The sequence below is a fragment of the Numenius arquata genome, chromosome 10 (assembly GCF_964106895.1).
Source record: "Numenius arquata chromosome 10, bNumArq3.hap1.1, whole genome shotgun sequence".
In the NCBI taxonomy this organism is placed as follows: domain Eukaryota; kingdom Metazoa; phylum Chordata; class Aves; order Charadriiformes; family Scolopacidae; genus Numenius; species Numenius arquata.
Window position 1 is genome coordinate 30,577,761 of NC_133585.1, and position 16,884 is coordinate 30,594,644.

Sequence of the window (16,884 nt, forward strand, 5' to 3'; positions counted from 1 at the left end):
TTAACGGCTGCTTTGTTTCATGTGAAGGAGGGAAACTGGAGGGAAAATGTTAACTAATTCCAGACACCAATCATAGTGTAAGGTAAGGAGGGGACACGTTCAGAAATGACTTTGATTTCTGTGTATGGGTTTCTCCTGCTAGTCTTTTCATTCAGAATACCTCAAACAAGCCTAAGAAGTGCCGCTGTGCTCTGTGACTTTCATGAGCCGCTTTGCCTAGTCACAGTAATGAGCACATTTAAAGTCTGTCCACATTTATTTCCCACCAGGATGTTCTTCGTTGCATCCCGCGAGGGTCACCTTCCGGAAATTCTCTCCATGATTCATGTCCGCAAGCACACTCCTCTGCCAGCTGTCATTGTTTTGGTAAATCATACAAACAAATGTTCCTGCACAAGACTTCATATTACAGGCTTGCTCTGGAGGATTCGAACAGAATTTGGGCACTGCTTGAGTCCCATTTATTAACGTGTACGTGGGCTTTGGGCAGGGCAGAGGACAGTAAAGAGAGGAATGAGATTTGGGAGTTGTTCTTATTCTATCATCTTCTTGCCATCTTGTCGGTAGCACTTCACTGCCTATTGCTGCAGCCTAATTCATGTCTTATTGCCCTTTATTTCTAAGGACCTGCTAGTGATGAGCTAGTTCCCTTTCAGAGAAACAAATTCCATTTAAACAAACAAACAAAAAAGGGATTCATTTAACTGAAAGTGTAGCTAAACACCAGCATCTGGGGGCACCCTAAAGGCTCATTATACCACCTTACAGTGAAAAATGCAAACAATTATGCACTGAGATAATGGAAGGGGAACCCTCAGCAGTGCAGTGTAGCGGTGATTAAAAAATAAGGGAACGTGTGCCTGGGCAATAGTCTGTGAATTGTCTAAGGAAAACCACCAGTATTATAGTGGAAATCCTATTACTGACTTCTAAAATAGCGGCAGAGCTAAATGTTGGCCATGTGTTTGCATTGCAGACTAATTTGTATAGTAAAATGTTAGGACAAAATGTCAAAATACCAACCTCAAACCCCAGCTTGCATAGTGCCAAGAAGATTTCCACTTAACTTGCAGTCTTCATAACCGTGGGTGTTCAGCCCCTCTTTTGGGACCAATGACTGTAATATATCTGGACAGACCCCTGCGTCTGTGGGGAGTTCTAGACACAGCAGAAGGTGTATGTGCATCTATGAGCACACGCTAGTAAGAGCAGATGCTTGTGCTGGAATTTAAATCAGTTTTTGCTATAGATGCCTATAAGCTCACTTCTGAAGTGCTAGCTGAAGTGTTGAATTTTATGTGTGCACATGCAACTGTAGGCATCCAAATTTTGAAAATTACGCAATGGAATTATGATGAAAAGTTCTAATGGAATTTATTTTACATAAGCATTTACTTTGCATTTTATTTATTTGGGCTGAAATAGTCATACCTTTTGAGTAAATTGCATTGACTATTTTCTGTGGAATGAAATGCACAAAATGTATTAATATATTTTTTTTTTCTGAAAGACATTTTTGGCTATTGCGTCTGGTCCTATTACACCAGTGCATTGATTTCCTTTGAAAAAAAGTCAGATTCTCATATGAAGATGGCTTTCCTTCAAAGATTGTAATTTTTTTTTTCTTACCTTATTGCAATTAGAGTAGTTGCAGGATATATTCTGCATCAATAGCCTGCATTTTAGCATTTTTCTGTTTTATTTCTCCTGCCAAGGTCTACACACTGTAAGAAAGGAGAGAGTTCTTGTGGAGAAACTGAGCAAATGAGCATGTTTAGTGTTTGAGGCTTGTTAAACAAAAAAACCTTTTTAGGAATTAAGAAATCTGTTCATGTATGTATATCCTGATATTTGATAGATATATTTGATAGATCACAGAATCATAGAATGGTTTAAGTTGGAAGGCACCTTAAAAATAATCAAGTTCCAATATCCCTGCCATGGGCAGAGACACCTTCCACTAGACCAGGTTGCTCAAAGCCTAGATAAAAAAAAACAGATGTGTGCGTACAATCTCATTGTAACCTTGTTTTATTATTTTTTTTTCTTTGATGGCTCTCCTTCACTCTACATGGCCCTTTCTTGCACTATCACACTTATAACCGAGATTTAAAACTTTTAGGAACTGAGCCTATATAGAAAAAAATCTTGCCCAATATAATTCAGTGGTAAAATTTCCTTTGACCTTTACAGGGAAGGAGTTTGCTTAATATCTGTGTGTAAAGAATGAAGCACTTTTTAAGTCATTAGAGGTTGGAAGTCAGAGACCCATATTTGAAATATTGATCCTTCTGGTTCAAATCCATGCTGTCTTCACTGCTTTAAAAAAAAAAAAAAATAGAGAGAGAGGCTGTGAGTCTTGATAACTAATACAAGTTATTTTTTCTTGCATAAAGATTTAGCCCAGAATTTCACTGCATCTGCAGTTGATTTCACCTGTTGCCTCGTTATAAACCCAGAGAGGCTGTCACTGCCAGGATCTTCCCCCTTGCTGAACAATAAGGGCTACAGTGAAGCTGACTCATTCCTTCATCCCCGAACGCAAGGACTGTGTCATCGTGGGCATAGGGTGGCTCACGCGGGGCTACCTCGCAGAGTGGATTCAAGCTACAAATACTCTGCTTTTGTCCAGAGATTACCCTGAAATAGATCCCTGTAGCCCGCATTAATCACCTAACCCACTGTGCAACACTCTAGTTTATACATCAGCTTTTGCCTGCCTCACAGAATACTTGTGTCTCGGAACAGCTTTTTAATGACAAAATGTATTTTTTCTAGTGTTCTCTCTCCTTGTTGCTATTCAGTAGCAACTGAGTGACAGCTAAATGCTGCTCTCCGCTTAGAAGTGTTTGCACGTGTGATGTGCAATAAGTCTACGCCCTGCAAGCCTGAAAGGTGGGCTCCAAACACAAGCTGGTGGCAAACAGGTGTGCCCAGCTGGTATCCCATGGTGTGTAGCTACCCCTTACCGTGCCCTTTTTGCTGAGTTCCCCTTTTGCAGCCTGGGGGACCACAAGACTTTTTCCTTCCACAAGGCACGTGGAAACCTCTGCTTTCATATGATCAGATGTGACCAAAATTTAACTGCTTTTATCTGCATCCATGATGAGCAACTAAAACTGCACTGAGCTTATATATTTCTCAGGCTCCGTGAAAATGGTGCCCAGGATGCTCCAGCATTTTGGTGACACAATGGGCTGTGTGCCTGTGTATTTGGGTCACAGGAGACAGATATGTATTGATCACGTGTGGCCACCCGGGACAGATATATATTGATCAAATGTGGTCTCAGGGGACAGCTAGGTATCAGTCCCACACCTGGCTGGAATGAGAAAGGCAGAACAAAAATCTGTGACCCTCAGGTGTCTCTGCAAAAGGCTGTGCTGCTTGTCCTCGTGGAAAAATTTGACATCGCTGCTATAAAATAATAGAGATCAATCCACTAAACCCCTCTTATGCTCTGAATTTCTTTTGCAGCATCCTCTCACAATGATAATGTTATTCAACGGGGATCTCTACAGCCTCCTGAATTTCCTCAGTTTTGCCAGGTGGCTTTTTATTGGACTAGTAGTTGCAGGGTTGATTTATCTCAGATATAAACGTCCTGATATGCCTCGTCCTTTCAAGGTAACCTCCGCTCTCTACTGTTTTACATTAATCCTTCTCCTTCCTATCTATCACGTAGTCAGACAGTAAAGAAGTATTTTCTGATGTAGAAAGCTCACCTCTTTTTTCTTGAAAAACAGAGTTAATAGAAAATTGCTGTTTGCACTGAAGGGTCTCCAAGTGTTTTCCTGCAAGCTCCTCAGCGCTGCTCCAGCTGTGTTCCCTTCTGAAAGATAATTCTTGCCTGTTCCCTGGTGCCTGGGGTGCAGTGACTGAAGCTGCTGTGCCAAAATGAAGGTGTTTGCTCAGTTTTGCCCATCTGTCACATCGAGGCAGTGTGTGATGTAAGCTGTGTGAAAATACCTCTAGTCCTGTGTGGTCACATAGGGTTCAAACTGCAAAAATTGGGGTTACATGTGCCAACCTGATTTTTCAGCCAGTCCTCTATTTAATGTCTCCTTTCCTAAAGGCCTGAACAATTTTGCAACCAGGATTCATGTCAAGCATAATCATTACTATTAAACATTTATTTTATTGCCTATCTGGTACCAAATATGCCAATTTGATCTGCAAGTAAGTTGGTAGTGCTATCATTATGATATTTGAAACTTGCAGTCTCTGGATTTGCAGATGCAGTTATTGTGAACCCAGAAGGAAAGTGCTAGTAGTTTGGCCCATTGACCAGTGGCTGTTTTGGCCTTGATTCTGCCATTCCTCTTGGTTATTTTAAGTAACATCTTACAAAGCAAGTTGTCCCATTCTGTATCCAGAAAGATTATGTTCATCATGAAAAAAAGAGAGGAATCTATCCCTATTTATATATTGCCAAAAAGACTATTTTGTGAAGAACTAAGAATGTGTGCTGTTGCATTCTTGTAGGTGTATCTGTAAATAAGAAGGTCAACAGCACAACCTATTTTGGTTTGATTAAAAAAAATGCTTTGACAGTGCACAAAAGAGGAACAGTAATGCTTCAAGGCATGAAAGGAAGAGAACAATCTCCAAGGAATTCTCCAAGTCTCCGTTACACCAAACACCTCACAAGCCTTGCCTGTAGGCGTTTCCTTCAGAGAGGTGCTAACACAGTGATTGTAGTGGTGTTCTTGAAAATTGAGGGAATTAATATGATATTGTTATTTTTTGTACTTTCAACAGTGACACTGATAATGTTATCAGTCATACAGTCAGAAAGTGCTTTTTCAGTAGCTATCAGTTGCATAATGCTATCAAATATCTTTATCACTAGTCAAATTGGTGTTTAATTTGCTCTCTTCCTGCTAGATTTTGATTTTTACCTTAGGAAGAAAATCAATATGTTCTTAATAGTTTTAAAAGGTGACTTGAGCTCCTGGCTGTGTTTTAAAATGTTTTCTAATAGGTAATTATCAAAAAGGAAATCTTTACTGTGGTTAGTGCTGCTTACTTATCTACTGGGGAATTAGAGAAAGGACTTTTGCAATGTAACTTATTTACAGCCCTTACATTTTAAAGGACATAAACCACTGCAGTATTTTAGTATGTAATTAAAAGACTTCTATGGTACTCACTGCACGGCACTCTGCATAGCTTGGTTTCTGTAGTGACTGACATCTTGTGTGCATGTTCTAGATACCCATATTTCTCCAGAACTATCCTGTACTGCTGGGTTTTATCCAATTTACGTTTCATGGAACATTAAATGCCATAGTCAGTCAAAAATAAGGTCAATGTAAAGTAATGGTTCTTTGTGTGGTTATGTTTCAGGTGCCTCTATTTATTCCAGCGTTGTTTTCCTTCACCTGCCTCTTCATGGTTGCACTGTCACTTTACTCTGATCCAGTGAATACAGGGATTGGATTTGCAATAACCCTGACTGGAGTTCCTGCTTACTACCTCTTTATTGTATGGGACAAGAAGCCAAAGTGGTTCAGAAAGCTCCTAGGTAAGTCCCGGTAGGACTCCTCTCCTTCGTGCTGGTTCTGGGAATTTCTCAGGGCTCCCCATGTTGTGAAATCCTTCTGGTCGATCCTCTCGGCTGCTCTGAGCTGGGGGTGACAATGCAAGTTTCGTTTCAGTCCATGCTATAGCATTGCTCTGCCGCTTACAATCAATGTCCGCTAACTAACGAGATATTTTTACAGCAAGCCTGTTCTTCAGCTAGTGATTCACTTTAAATGACTGGATGCCTCTCCCCCTGCCCCCTTCTCCCCTCCCTTCCCTACAAACATCTGATTCCTTTTAAATCACCCACATACGTCCCCTTTCCGTTGGCCTACACTAGTGTAGAAAGTATTTCGCTCCTAGGAGAATCAGTTTGGAAACTTAAACATCACAGTTGTGATGACAGGATGGGCTTGGTGCTCCCTGCTGAGACCACATGTCTGTGGAGTATTTGGAATGGGACAGACTCCATTGGGCTTGGTGTGGGGATATTGTCCTTAGTGGTGACTCCCAACAAAATGATGGCAAAATATGCTGTGCCTGACACCTCTGTGGAAATTGTTTCTGTGCTTCATGAAAAATGACTTCCAAGTGACTTGGCTGTAGTATTTCACACCTAAAATACACTGGGAATCATTTTTATACCATTTCTGAAAGTTTTTGAAAGCATTTGTGGAAGTTCTGATGTGTTGGAGAAGGGTTATTTGGAGCATTTCTATTAGAAAGAAGTCAGTATCGCTCATCATCTCCCAATTCTTCTCTTTTTTGTTACTGACCATGATAAGTTTCCAAAATGGAGGAAATTTTCAAAACGTGAAACGAGTATAAGTAAAATATTTGAGGCATAATGGATAATTTATTAAACAAAACTAAAAGAAAATCTCCTGCTGCAAAAGAAAACCTCAACTGACAAAAGTTTTCAACTAAAACCAGCTTATTTGTGTAGGTGCTGAATCAAAAATGCATACTGTCTTCTGTTCTTCTGCCTTAAGGGATGATTTAAAATGAGCTGCTCACAATAAAAAAAATCATGTTTTTTATATGGATGTTATTGTACTATAACCTTTTATATGTATTTTCTCTATATAAAAATCAGTTATATAGTTATATTCTATCTGTTGTAGGATCTATGAATTTCCCTCTCAATTCATGCTGGGAAGTCCACAGACAACAGGGCAGAAAGTATTTACAGAAAAAGATGTTAAAGTTTAAGACTAGCACACTTCGGTCTCCTTACTTTTATCTCCATAAAGTTATAAATTACTTGCAATGTCCATTGCATATTACTTGCATTGTACTTGCAATGGGTAGAAAGCTCCAGTGCAAATAAAAACAGTTATATGCAAAAAGACATTCTATTAAATAGTTGGGGGCTTGTCTGTTTATAATTTCTCAGCCTTGACATTTTGGGACTAGGAAATTTTCCCTTATCAAACCCAGGAGACTTTTGGCATTTTCTGTGAAGTCTCAGAGGTTTTGGAATACAGTTACTTGAATCTTTGGCCACAGGATGCCAGTGTTGAACTGCATTACTTGAATGAGAGAAAAAATATTCTCTTTAAGGTAGACTGGGTAGATGTGAAGCTTTTTTCTGCCAGCTGTGACAATGAAGGTGAATCTTCTAGTTTTTCAGATAACACAAAATTCTGCTCCCATAAAGAAGGCCTGGTGCCTGCGTAATACCTATGGATGGACAGGGTGTACTGGCTCAGAGGGGAGAGCAGCAGACGCCAGTCAGTGGGCGAAACAGCTTCTTTGCTGTGTAATTATTATTCCCAAAATAACAACAGTAATGATGGAAAACTGATGCTGACAGTTTTGGGGTGGAGATTTACTTGTTAGATAAAAAAGATTTTTATATTTTTTCCTTCAGAAGAAGCAATAAACCTTCTGTGTGGAGTCATTAAACTGGCATGATTTTGTGAGTGTTAAGGGAGTTCCACTGTATAGCCTGAGAGCATTTTTCAAAGGCATTGAAGAGGATAAATTCACTTAAGGTACCTCTGTGAGACATAGAAAAGTCATTGGGCAGCTGCAATCTTGATGTTCTAACCTTGAAACAATATGCATTAGGTGTACGTAGGCATGAAAGAGTAATTCCAGACATGAGGTAAATGGACAACATGAAAAAATGTGATTGTCATTTAAGAGGCACACTTTTGCCAGATTAAGTGGGCAACTTTCTTTGAGAAGATAACTGATTTTTCTAGACAAAGGGAATGTGATAGATCCAATCTACTCAGACTTCAACAAAGCATTTTGTGTAGTACCACAGGGGGAGTCAAAGCCTGTTATTCTGAACACAGCACCGTGCTAACAGGACTATTCCCAGGCTGCTTCATTTGCACAGCTCAGCGCACGAAGAGAGTGGTGCGGGACTCCCTTTACCCATTTGCAAAGTCACCTTGTTGGGGAACTTGACTTCTTCAGCTCCCCAGATGTGCTTCAGAGATGAGAGATGACTGCTGCTCATAAACCCCATGTGGAATGTGTGTTGCTTAAGAAAAGGACAGCACTGGTGCAAAACCACATGGGTACAGACCAGCCCCGCGTGACATTAGGCTGCATATTCAGAATCGGTTTTGACAGGATCAGAGGAGAGGGAGGTTGAACAGTCAGAATGAGTCGTGGGGTAAAAGACCCAGCCTGAAGATGAGTATGTTTATGAAAAGGGTTTCAGGCTGGTTACAGCAGCAGAGCCCTCAAATGGATTACCCAAGAAACAGAGTGGCCAGCAGGACTAGGGAAGTGATGGTCCCCCTGTACTGGGTGTTGGTGAGGCTGCACCTCGAGTGCTGTGTCCAGTTTTGGGCCCCTCACTGCAAGAAAGACATTGAGGTGCTGGAGTGTGTCTGGAGAAGGGCAGCGAAGCTGGTGAGGGGTCTGGAGAACAAGTCTTATGAGGAACAGCTGAGACAGCTGGGGTTGTTCAGCTTGGAGAAAAGGAGGCTGAGGGGAGACCTTACTGCTCTCTAGAACTACCTGAAAGGAGGCCGTAGTGAAGTGGGGGTCGGTCTCCCAAGTAACAAGCGATAAGACAAGAGGAAATGGCCTCAAGTTGTGGCAGATTGGATATTGGGAGAAATTTCTTCACCGAAAGGCTTGTCAAGCATTGGAACAGGCTGCTCGGGGAAGTGGTTGAGTCGCCATCCCTGGAGATATTTAAAAAATGTGTAGATGCGGTGCTGAGGAACATGGTTTAGTGCTGGACTTGACAGTGCTAGGTTAACAGTTGGTCTTGATGATCTTAAAGGTCTCTTCCAACCAAAATGGTTCTATGATTCTGTGAAATCCTCTCCAAGGCTGAATGTCTTTGTTCTGTACGTTTTGACTGTCCTTAATGGCATTTACATGCCCATTCTCCTTACTAAATTGCTGTGGTGAACAAAAGGTAACTTTACAGTTTGTGGGGTTAATAGGGTCTGGGTGGTATTTTGCAGTGAGAATAACATTTTGTTCTCTCCTCTTCCAAAGAAATTTTGCTGTAGCACCAGATGTGCTGGGACAAATAATTTTCAGCTAGTACAGGCTTGATTTGACCTCCACTTTCTTGCTTTTTGTAGAGCTAATCTGAAAATGAAAAAAGTCAAGCCTACCAAATCCTGTGAAGCAGATTGGTGTGTAAAAGCATGCAGCACCAGAATGCTTCCATTTGGGCCTCCTCAGTTGAAACCCCAGCCTTAGACTCATATCTAAAACATCTATGTCTTTACAGTGGATTGAATTGCGAGGAGCTTAAAAGCTGTGAATCCTGCTTTCTTCCTAGCCTGAGCCCATGCTGGAAAAGACATCTGTTTATATAACAAAACGTCTCTTTCAGGGTTATTTACAAACACCAGAGGATGACACTTGCTCACTGAAGACATAGTGTTAAGTGCTCAGTTTGCTTCTCTTTGTCGAGTTTGTGATGTTGGGATCCGCAGAAAATCATCTCAGCGTTTTGCTGTTGCAGATTTCACGTCCAGTCTTATACATATGCAGTAAATTGCTGCTTTCTTTCCTCGCCAAGGCTTTGCGGTGCTTAAACACATACCAGGTTTTTTATAAAGGTTATCCCCTGGGGCCTATTTACATTGAATTCTTCTCTTGAAAGGGAAAATTAGAGTTTAAACTCTGTGTGTGTGTGTGTAAGTTGTCTTTACTGTCATGACATGTTAAGTGTCTTTTTACAAATGTGAATCCAGTCCTGTAGCTCCAGGTACTGCTCCAGCAGGCAATAGGGACACTTGGAGACAGATTGGAACATTTTTTGGGGGAAAATACTCCTTACGCTGTCTTGTTCTGAGTATATTGCAACCAAAAAAACCAAGCAAGCATCCCAGCCCCCCGCAACTTGTCTGATTGCTCCTCCATGACTTCATCCCAGCACAGAGCAAAACTAACCCCCTGGAAATGGGAGAGTGGCAGCCGCCTCCCGCCACAGCGAGGGCAAGGGCTTGCTGCAGGTGGCTCTGTCCACTTTGTCGAACAGGATATTAAAATCACAGCCAGCTCTCAAGGTGCCCAGACTTTCCCTCTGCCACCGTGCCCTTTTCCAAGAGCTGTTACACCGTAGCTCAGCTTGACAGAGAGTCTGCTTTATTTCTTCTTCCTTTGCTCAGCCTCAAACCTGGAAGGGGAGGGATGGCAGGGGCGAAGCCCTGCTGGCTTCCTGCTGCTGGCTTTCCTCCTGCCCTTCACCCCAGCCGTGCTCAGCCCAGCTCTGAAGTCCCCGCTGTGGGCAGGGGAGGGAGATGGGAGGAAAACGCAGTCCCTGTTGACTCTCAGCCTCTCTGACCCCATCAGTTTATAGTCTGAGGGCAACCTGGCTTTCCACTGAACTGGTGACCTCCAGAGAGAAGAGCAAAAGCTGGTAGAGTCTGCCTTAGACAGGAGAGAAGGAGAGTAGTTCTGGTTCATATCTTCTGTGAATTGCTCTGTTTTACCCCTCTCGCTTTGCACTGCTGTAAATGCCGACATGTTGTGCTAGACAAGGAAAATCAGAGCTTTCTCTTACAACAGCTCCTGTTTGTTTAAAATGGCTTACTAAAAAAAAAAGAGGGACATAAGACAGGAGTGGTAAGAGAATGCTCTTTTACTATTCTACATGTAGATTAACTGTGCCATTTATGAATCAGTACCCTAAAAAGAAAACCACCAAAAACACCAGAAGGAAATAAATGTCCAGAGTGACAAAAACACAGAGTGAAGTTTAACTTGTTTGAAATTTCAGACTTTTATTTCAATGTTGCAACTTCATTCAAACTAAGCAGTTGTGCAGAGTAGTCATGCTTTAAGATAGCCTTAAATTAATGCAGACCTTTATTGAACAAGTTTATACCTCCGTACCCTTCCATTTTTATTGTATATGCATAGCCTTGGATCAGAGGCAAAGAAAACATAGTTAAAAGAAATTTGAATGAGACATGTAAATGATATATGCACCTGGTATATATGACCACAGTGAACTGGTGTGTGCCAGTGTATAGCAGCTAAGATAATTTTCCTGGCTGCTTCTGCCTTCTCCATCTCCACCAAAATTTCCCATGTATATGCTTTTATCTTTGCAGACAGGGTAACCATAGCATTGCAAATCCTCTTGGAAGTCGTCCCATCAGAGGAAGACCAGAAATCATGATCTTCATGTACAGCTTTTGGCTTGGTGTTTCATTTCAACCTGAGGAAGAGGGTAGGGAGACTTCTCCCACTACCTAACATTCTGCAAACTGGAGGAACAAGTCACAGCTGAGATGGAAACCGAGCAGTCAGTTACCAGGACTGGATTTTATGATGTTGCAATTTATTTTTTTTTAATGTGGTTGGTTTATATGTAGAAAGCCGGAACTTGTGCTATGAGGGAACTCATCTCTTCACTATTTCTTTTGTTCCAGTGTCATATTTTAACAAACTGTAGGTTTGTCAAACTAGGATTTTGGTTGCGTTTTCACTGAAAATAGGTTTAAGCAATGTGTAAGTAATAGCCAGGTGTACTGTGAAGAATGTATCCTGCTTGCTGTCCCTGAAGGACCCAGCTCTTACCAGCAAAAGAGTGAGATAAAGCTGCTGAGTTTCACTTACTAATGTTCTTCCCATCACTCCACTTAGCAGCCCAATTTGACTTCTTTTGGCTCGCTGGGAGCACCAGCACACTGATGCAGAAGCACAACGCCGTTTCCACCTTTGTGGTGGCAAGTTCAAGGTTTCTTCATTCCAGAGTTGTTATACTATAGCCAACAGAAGCATCTTCTGAGAATTAATATTTCTGCCAGTGGGGCAGGAAGATTTTAACCTGGGAGCAGTAATTTCTTACATGCTAAAGTTTCTACCAGTCTGGAAATGATTACTGTTTTTACCAATGTTTCTTTGTGTACATACTTGTAGGAGATACAGCTGCCGAGTAATCACCTTCAAATGAGTCAAAACATTTGAATGTGACCTCCATTGTTGTGTGAATATTTTCTATCTGGATGCATATGGACCAGCAGTAATAAGTCAGGCAATCCTGATTTTCAAGTTTTATATCATCAGTGGGCAGAAATGAATAATAAATAGTGACTGGTGGGAATACGGTAGAGACATGGCAATAAATGCAATACCATTTTATGAATAAGATATAAGGCAAGCTACAACAGATTTTTTGATTTGAGTAGGATATGTGCCTAATCTGTGGGCTTTTCATTCGAGCACACGCCAAGTACAGGTGCTCTGCCAATGTTGTCTTCCTGGTTTTATCTCAGCAGAAACACAGGCCGTCAAAACTGGTAAAATCAAATGAAATTCATCTTCAGAATGATGCTTGAGCTGAGATTTGGCTCAAATATGAGCTGAAGTTTTGCCCTCTTTTTTAAGATAGTTGTAGATAAAGACATTTTTTAATGTTTGGAAATTCAGTTTTGTATTGTTAGTGTAAGACTACTCAACCTTAATATTAAGGTTTGTTATCACTCTTAAGAATATAATGATTAAATATTGAATGCACTGCTTTTTGAGCTGTTTGCTATCAGCAAGTCATGTGTTTCATGAAAACTTTTATGGAACTAAGCAACATTAAACTTCCTAAGCTGGGAGAAAAGCACAACTAGTAGACAGACCACTACAGTAAAGGGAGACTGTGTATTGTATATGTGTTGTATATATCCAGATATCTACCCTTTCAGGGGTGTACAGTAAAATGTCTTAAATTTATACATGTTTTTCTTTCTTTTATTTCTATGGTGGAATTTCATAGAAGTAGCGAAATGGGAGTAACTGATTATGTACAAGAGCAGTAATTTAAGACAGAAAACGTTTTGCAAACAAGTTTTTCTTTAAACGTTTTCTGTTTACGGTAACTTAAAGTGTTATTTGAAACTCTTTGAGGCAAACCATTTGAGGGACGTTTTTACATTGACAGTGCACGTGTTTAATTAGTATTTACAGTTGGGTCAGAATTCTGCTTTCGAGGCCACCCCAGTTCACCAGGGTTTGGCCTTTGTCATCGTGGAGCATCTGCAGAGTACACAAACTGCATTTTTCCTTGATAAAAATAAACTGCCTGATGCCCTCCAGGAGTCCACCCAAGGCACTCCTCCTCTAATGGATGCTGAGTGCACGGGATCCCACCAGAGCTAGTCCAAAGCGAAACCTCCTGAACACTGATAGTGCGGATGCCAAGTTTTCGGCCCCAACTGTTTAATTCCATGATTTCACCCCTATTGTGCCACGTTCCTTGAAAGTTTAAATGTAGGCAGTGTTAACTTGTGGAAATAAATGGGCTCTGTAAATATAACTGAATGTTGCTTTATTTCCCCATCGTGGACTTTAAAGTTTGGAAATGTTTCTGAAACTTGATTCAATAACCACATTTTACCAGGTTTATTTCATGTAAGGGGTTCATTTGTCCCAAGGGAAATCTTATGACTCATTGATTGTGAAGCTGTATATTTTAGGAGGAAAAAAAATATGTACCTGTGAAATAAAAAACTATTTTTTTGAAAATGCACAGGGATTCTAATTTCAGGTTGAGTTTCTTTAGCACATGCTATTGCAATACAAAACATTGTAATTGGGTTTCCACTGTGTTAAAAAAGTCAGTTTTAAGGACTTTTTTTATACCTGGAAGTGATGCATATCCTCAGAAATGGAGAAAAAACAGGCTACAGAATTTTTTTTTAAAGCATTGAGTTATTTTTTGAGACTTTTTTTAAAGTATTGTCTTCAGAATCATGAAGGAAATTATTCTAGAATAAAGGATGAACCTTATATGTAATTTTTATTAGTAGAGCCTGTGGTAGTCAGACCAATGAGACTACTTCTGTGGAGAATTTTAGTGATCCTTAATTTTTATTATTTTTTTTTTTTATCAACTGGGCTCTGTCAAAATATTTCTTCCTTTCTTCCTTTTTGTTTAGGTGGGTGCTGCTGGTTTTCTTCTTTGACTTTGTTGCTCTTCTGGGGTATAGGCAGAAGTGCCACCAAAGGCAACAGAAATTAACATTTTGTGTGAGTAGCAAATCCTGCCAAGGTTCAGTACAACCCCTCTCGGAGAAAAACAGTTCAACATCTGAAGCCTCTGAAGATGCTGACTTACCTTTGCGCCTCCTGATCTGGGCTGCTATGTGGCCTAAGGCATAATTTTATCAGAGGGGCTCGTTTTGATGTCTGAAGCCTGCTCCCAGCTCTGCCTGGGCACAGTGTGGCTGACCGTTTTTCTGGTGCTACGTGCAGCAGGTTTGACCCTGCTGTCCCCTCCCAGCCCTGGAGTCTTTTGTGGCTTTTGAGGCGCTGTCGGATGGGAGCCAGAGGGTCCCCTCTTCCTTCCCTACGTCAGCAATACATTCCTTGTCTGGACCTAGGGTTTTCGTGATTCATTTCTGCTACTCCTTCATACACAGAAATCAAAGCGTGTGAGAGAGAATCTAATTTTTAAACAAGGTCTGATAAAATCTGGGTTGTGTATGTCATGTGAAGTACTTACGGATCCATTCTATAGAGCTTTTCATAGGTGTTATGCCCTTTTTGCATCCTTGTACATGGACATTTTTGATACAAGACGGAAAACGCTGAGATCTTTGATGTGACTGGCAGCTGCAAAGTTTTAGGGGTGCTTTTTGTCATGACGGTGTGGAGTTTGTGAAGCAGTAGTGCCACCATGCCACCACGGGACACCACGGCCTCCGGCTGTGGCCAAGGAGCAAAGATGCTTTAGTACGATGCCTGTCCCCAGCTCCTTGCCTTGTCAATCCGCTCCCAGGCTGCAGCAGTTTGCCGCGTAGTGTTTTAAGTTAACCTGCATTGATTTGGGTCTCCCTTAAAATACTGCGCCATCAATCACGGTGTTTTAGGAGCTGGCTCTGGAGCCTCGCCACAGTGGGGAGAGGCAGGTAGCTCAGAGCTGCGGCGTCAGCAGCTAAACTTCTAATATCTTGTAGGAGTGTGTATGTTTATGTATTTGTATATATTGTCATGACGTGTTAAAATTATGTTTTTATGAGAAAACTTCTAAATATTTTGGGAAAAGCCATTCAAAATGAAGTAGTTGTCATAACTCTTATGCCACATTTTAAAATTTTTGGTACATTTTTCACTTGACTTAGAAATTGCTGCTTATTTTTGCTCTCACTTGTGCATTTCAAAAGTTGTTTTTTAATGCAAGTGTACGGCAACAAAGGCATTTAATCTGATTTGATATAAATATGCATCTGATTTACATCATAACATAAGGGGCAAGCTGGCTTAGAGAACGACAAGCCTGAGGAAACTAAGCTGCCCCAGGGTGTGATGCATCCCATGTTAAGGCAGGTATTTAAGGTAGGTGAGATGAACTGATCTCTGGAATTGCTCACAGCTCTGTTTTTCTTGAAGGAGGAGGTGGGATGACTGGTTTAGGCATGCTTAACTTGTTAGATAGCTGAACAGGAGTCAAATGAACCCTAAGTTATTGCAGCTGGTATAAAAAAAAATTACTAAAACCCCTTATGTTCTAAACTGATTGACACTGAGGATCACAATTACCCCATAATAATTGCTTATTTTCAATTCAAACTGCAATAAAGGTTTCTTTTGACTAGAACACACTACATTTTTCCAGATTTACCAATTTGAATTAAAACCAAACCAAACTTTGCAAGAAGTTCGTCTGCCTTTGGCTATGTGTATATATATATATAAATATAACTCTTTGGCTGAACGTGTATGCTCCTGCTTTTTGATTTTCAGAGTAAAATCAGCCTTCAAGTTAAGAATATTTTTCAAACATTATTCTACAGAAAAAGATAGAAGTTACCTGTATCCACAAGGCAGGCAGCTATTTGTGTTGATGCAACAAGATGCAAAAGGACTTTCCATAACGTTCAGTACCTCCAGAAATTTTAGTGCAGGCATTAGACATGTGTCAGGATCCAGACAGATTTTAATCAGTATTGGTCTTAGAAAAATGAGTGTTGATCTTTTTTCAGGAGGAAGCAGATATTTTCCAATATAGCTATCAAACGTCGTGTTTAATGACCAGCAGAGCACAGATGGCTCATACAGCAGACACTGTAGCAGGGAACACACAGAATCACTGAAATCCAGGGCAAAAAGTGTATTTATGTGTGGGAAGGATGTGAATGCCAGGAAGAAGCAGTCCAGGGGATGTGCAGGGGAACGTGTGATAACCCCTGTTTGGTTATAGGGCTGCTTCCTAAGGCTGGGGTCTTTTCTGCAGCGACTGTCGTGTCCGTACGGCTGCTGTTATAGAAGGGGTCAGTACCAAACGCCAGTTCAGGAACATCACTGGACCTTCAGACCTTTGAACTGGCTTGCTCTCTTAAACTGACTCATGCTCTATAGATAGTCCGTAAAGGTGTTTTTGAGCAAGCCTCATAACAGTAGTGAGGACAACCATCCCAAGACAGTGCGCTTGTACCCATGCCAGCTTGTGTCCTGCCTAAGGTGCTGTGGATGCCCCTCAGCCTGGCTGTTCTCCCTGGCAGGATCACTCCCCAGGGAAGGCTGGTGCTGCCCAAGGGAGATGGCAGGGTGGAGGTATCCCTGTGCCCAGGTAGGAACTCTTGTCTGCAGAAGATGGCAGTTGTGGTTTTTTTCCCTTCAAACATTCCCCCTGCACTCATTTATCCAATTGCCTGTGATGATGAGTCTGGAGTAACTCAGGAAAGTCTCCCTACCTTTAAACACCTACTGGTGACCCATTGAGACTTGGCAAACTGATGTTGAATTTCCTGCTTGCGTTCAGAAGCCTACATGTTTTTCTTGTGCATTAGTCCATGTTTAATTTGATTTGTTATTGTCTTTTTGCCAAGGATCTGCTGGGGAGCATGTCTACAATTGACACACCAATTCTGTTTACATTTGCTTTCTTGTTTCCTTTTTATTCAAAGAAACTTTTGAAATTATTTT

At 41.1% G+C, this 16,884-nt stretch overlaps 1 protein-coding gene across 1 annotated transcript in view; it reads left to right on the plus strand.

Moving 5' to 3' along the window:
• Nucleotides 1-11,143, plus strand: part of SLC7A11 (solute carrier family 7 member 11) — a 60,353-nt gene extending 49,210 nt beyond the window's left edge. The window contains exons 9-12 of the mRNA XM_074155235.1: nucleotides 270-366; nucleotides 3,478-3,627; nucleotides 5,350-5,527; nucleotides 11,076-11,143. Of these exons, the coding sequence (XP_074011336.1) occupies nucleotides 270-366; nucleotides 3,478-3,627; nucleotides 5,350-5,527; nucleotides 11,076-11,143 (493 nt within the window). The remainder of the gene's footprint in view (nucleotides 1-269; nucleotides 367-3,477; nucleotides 3,628-5,349; nucleotides 5,528-11,075) is intronic.
• The last annotated feature ends 5,741 nt before the right edge of the window (nucleotides 11,144-16,884 follow it).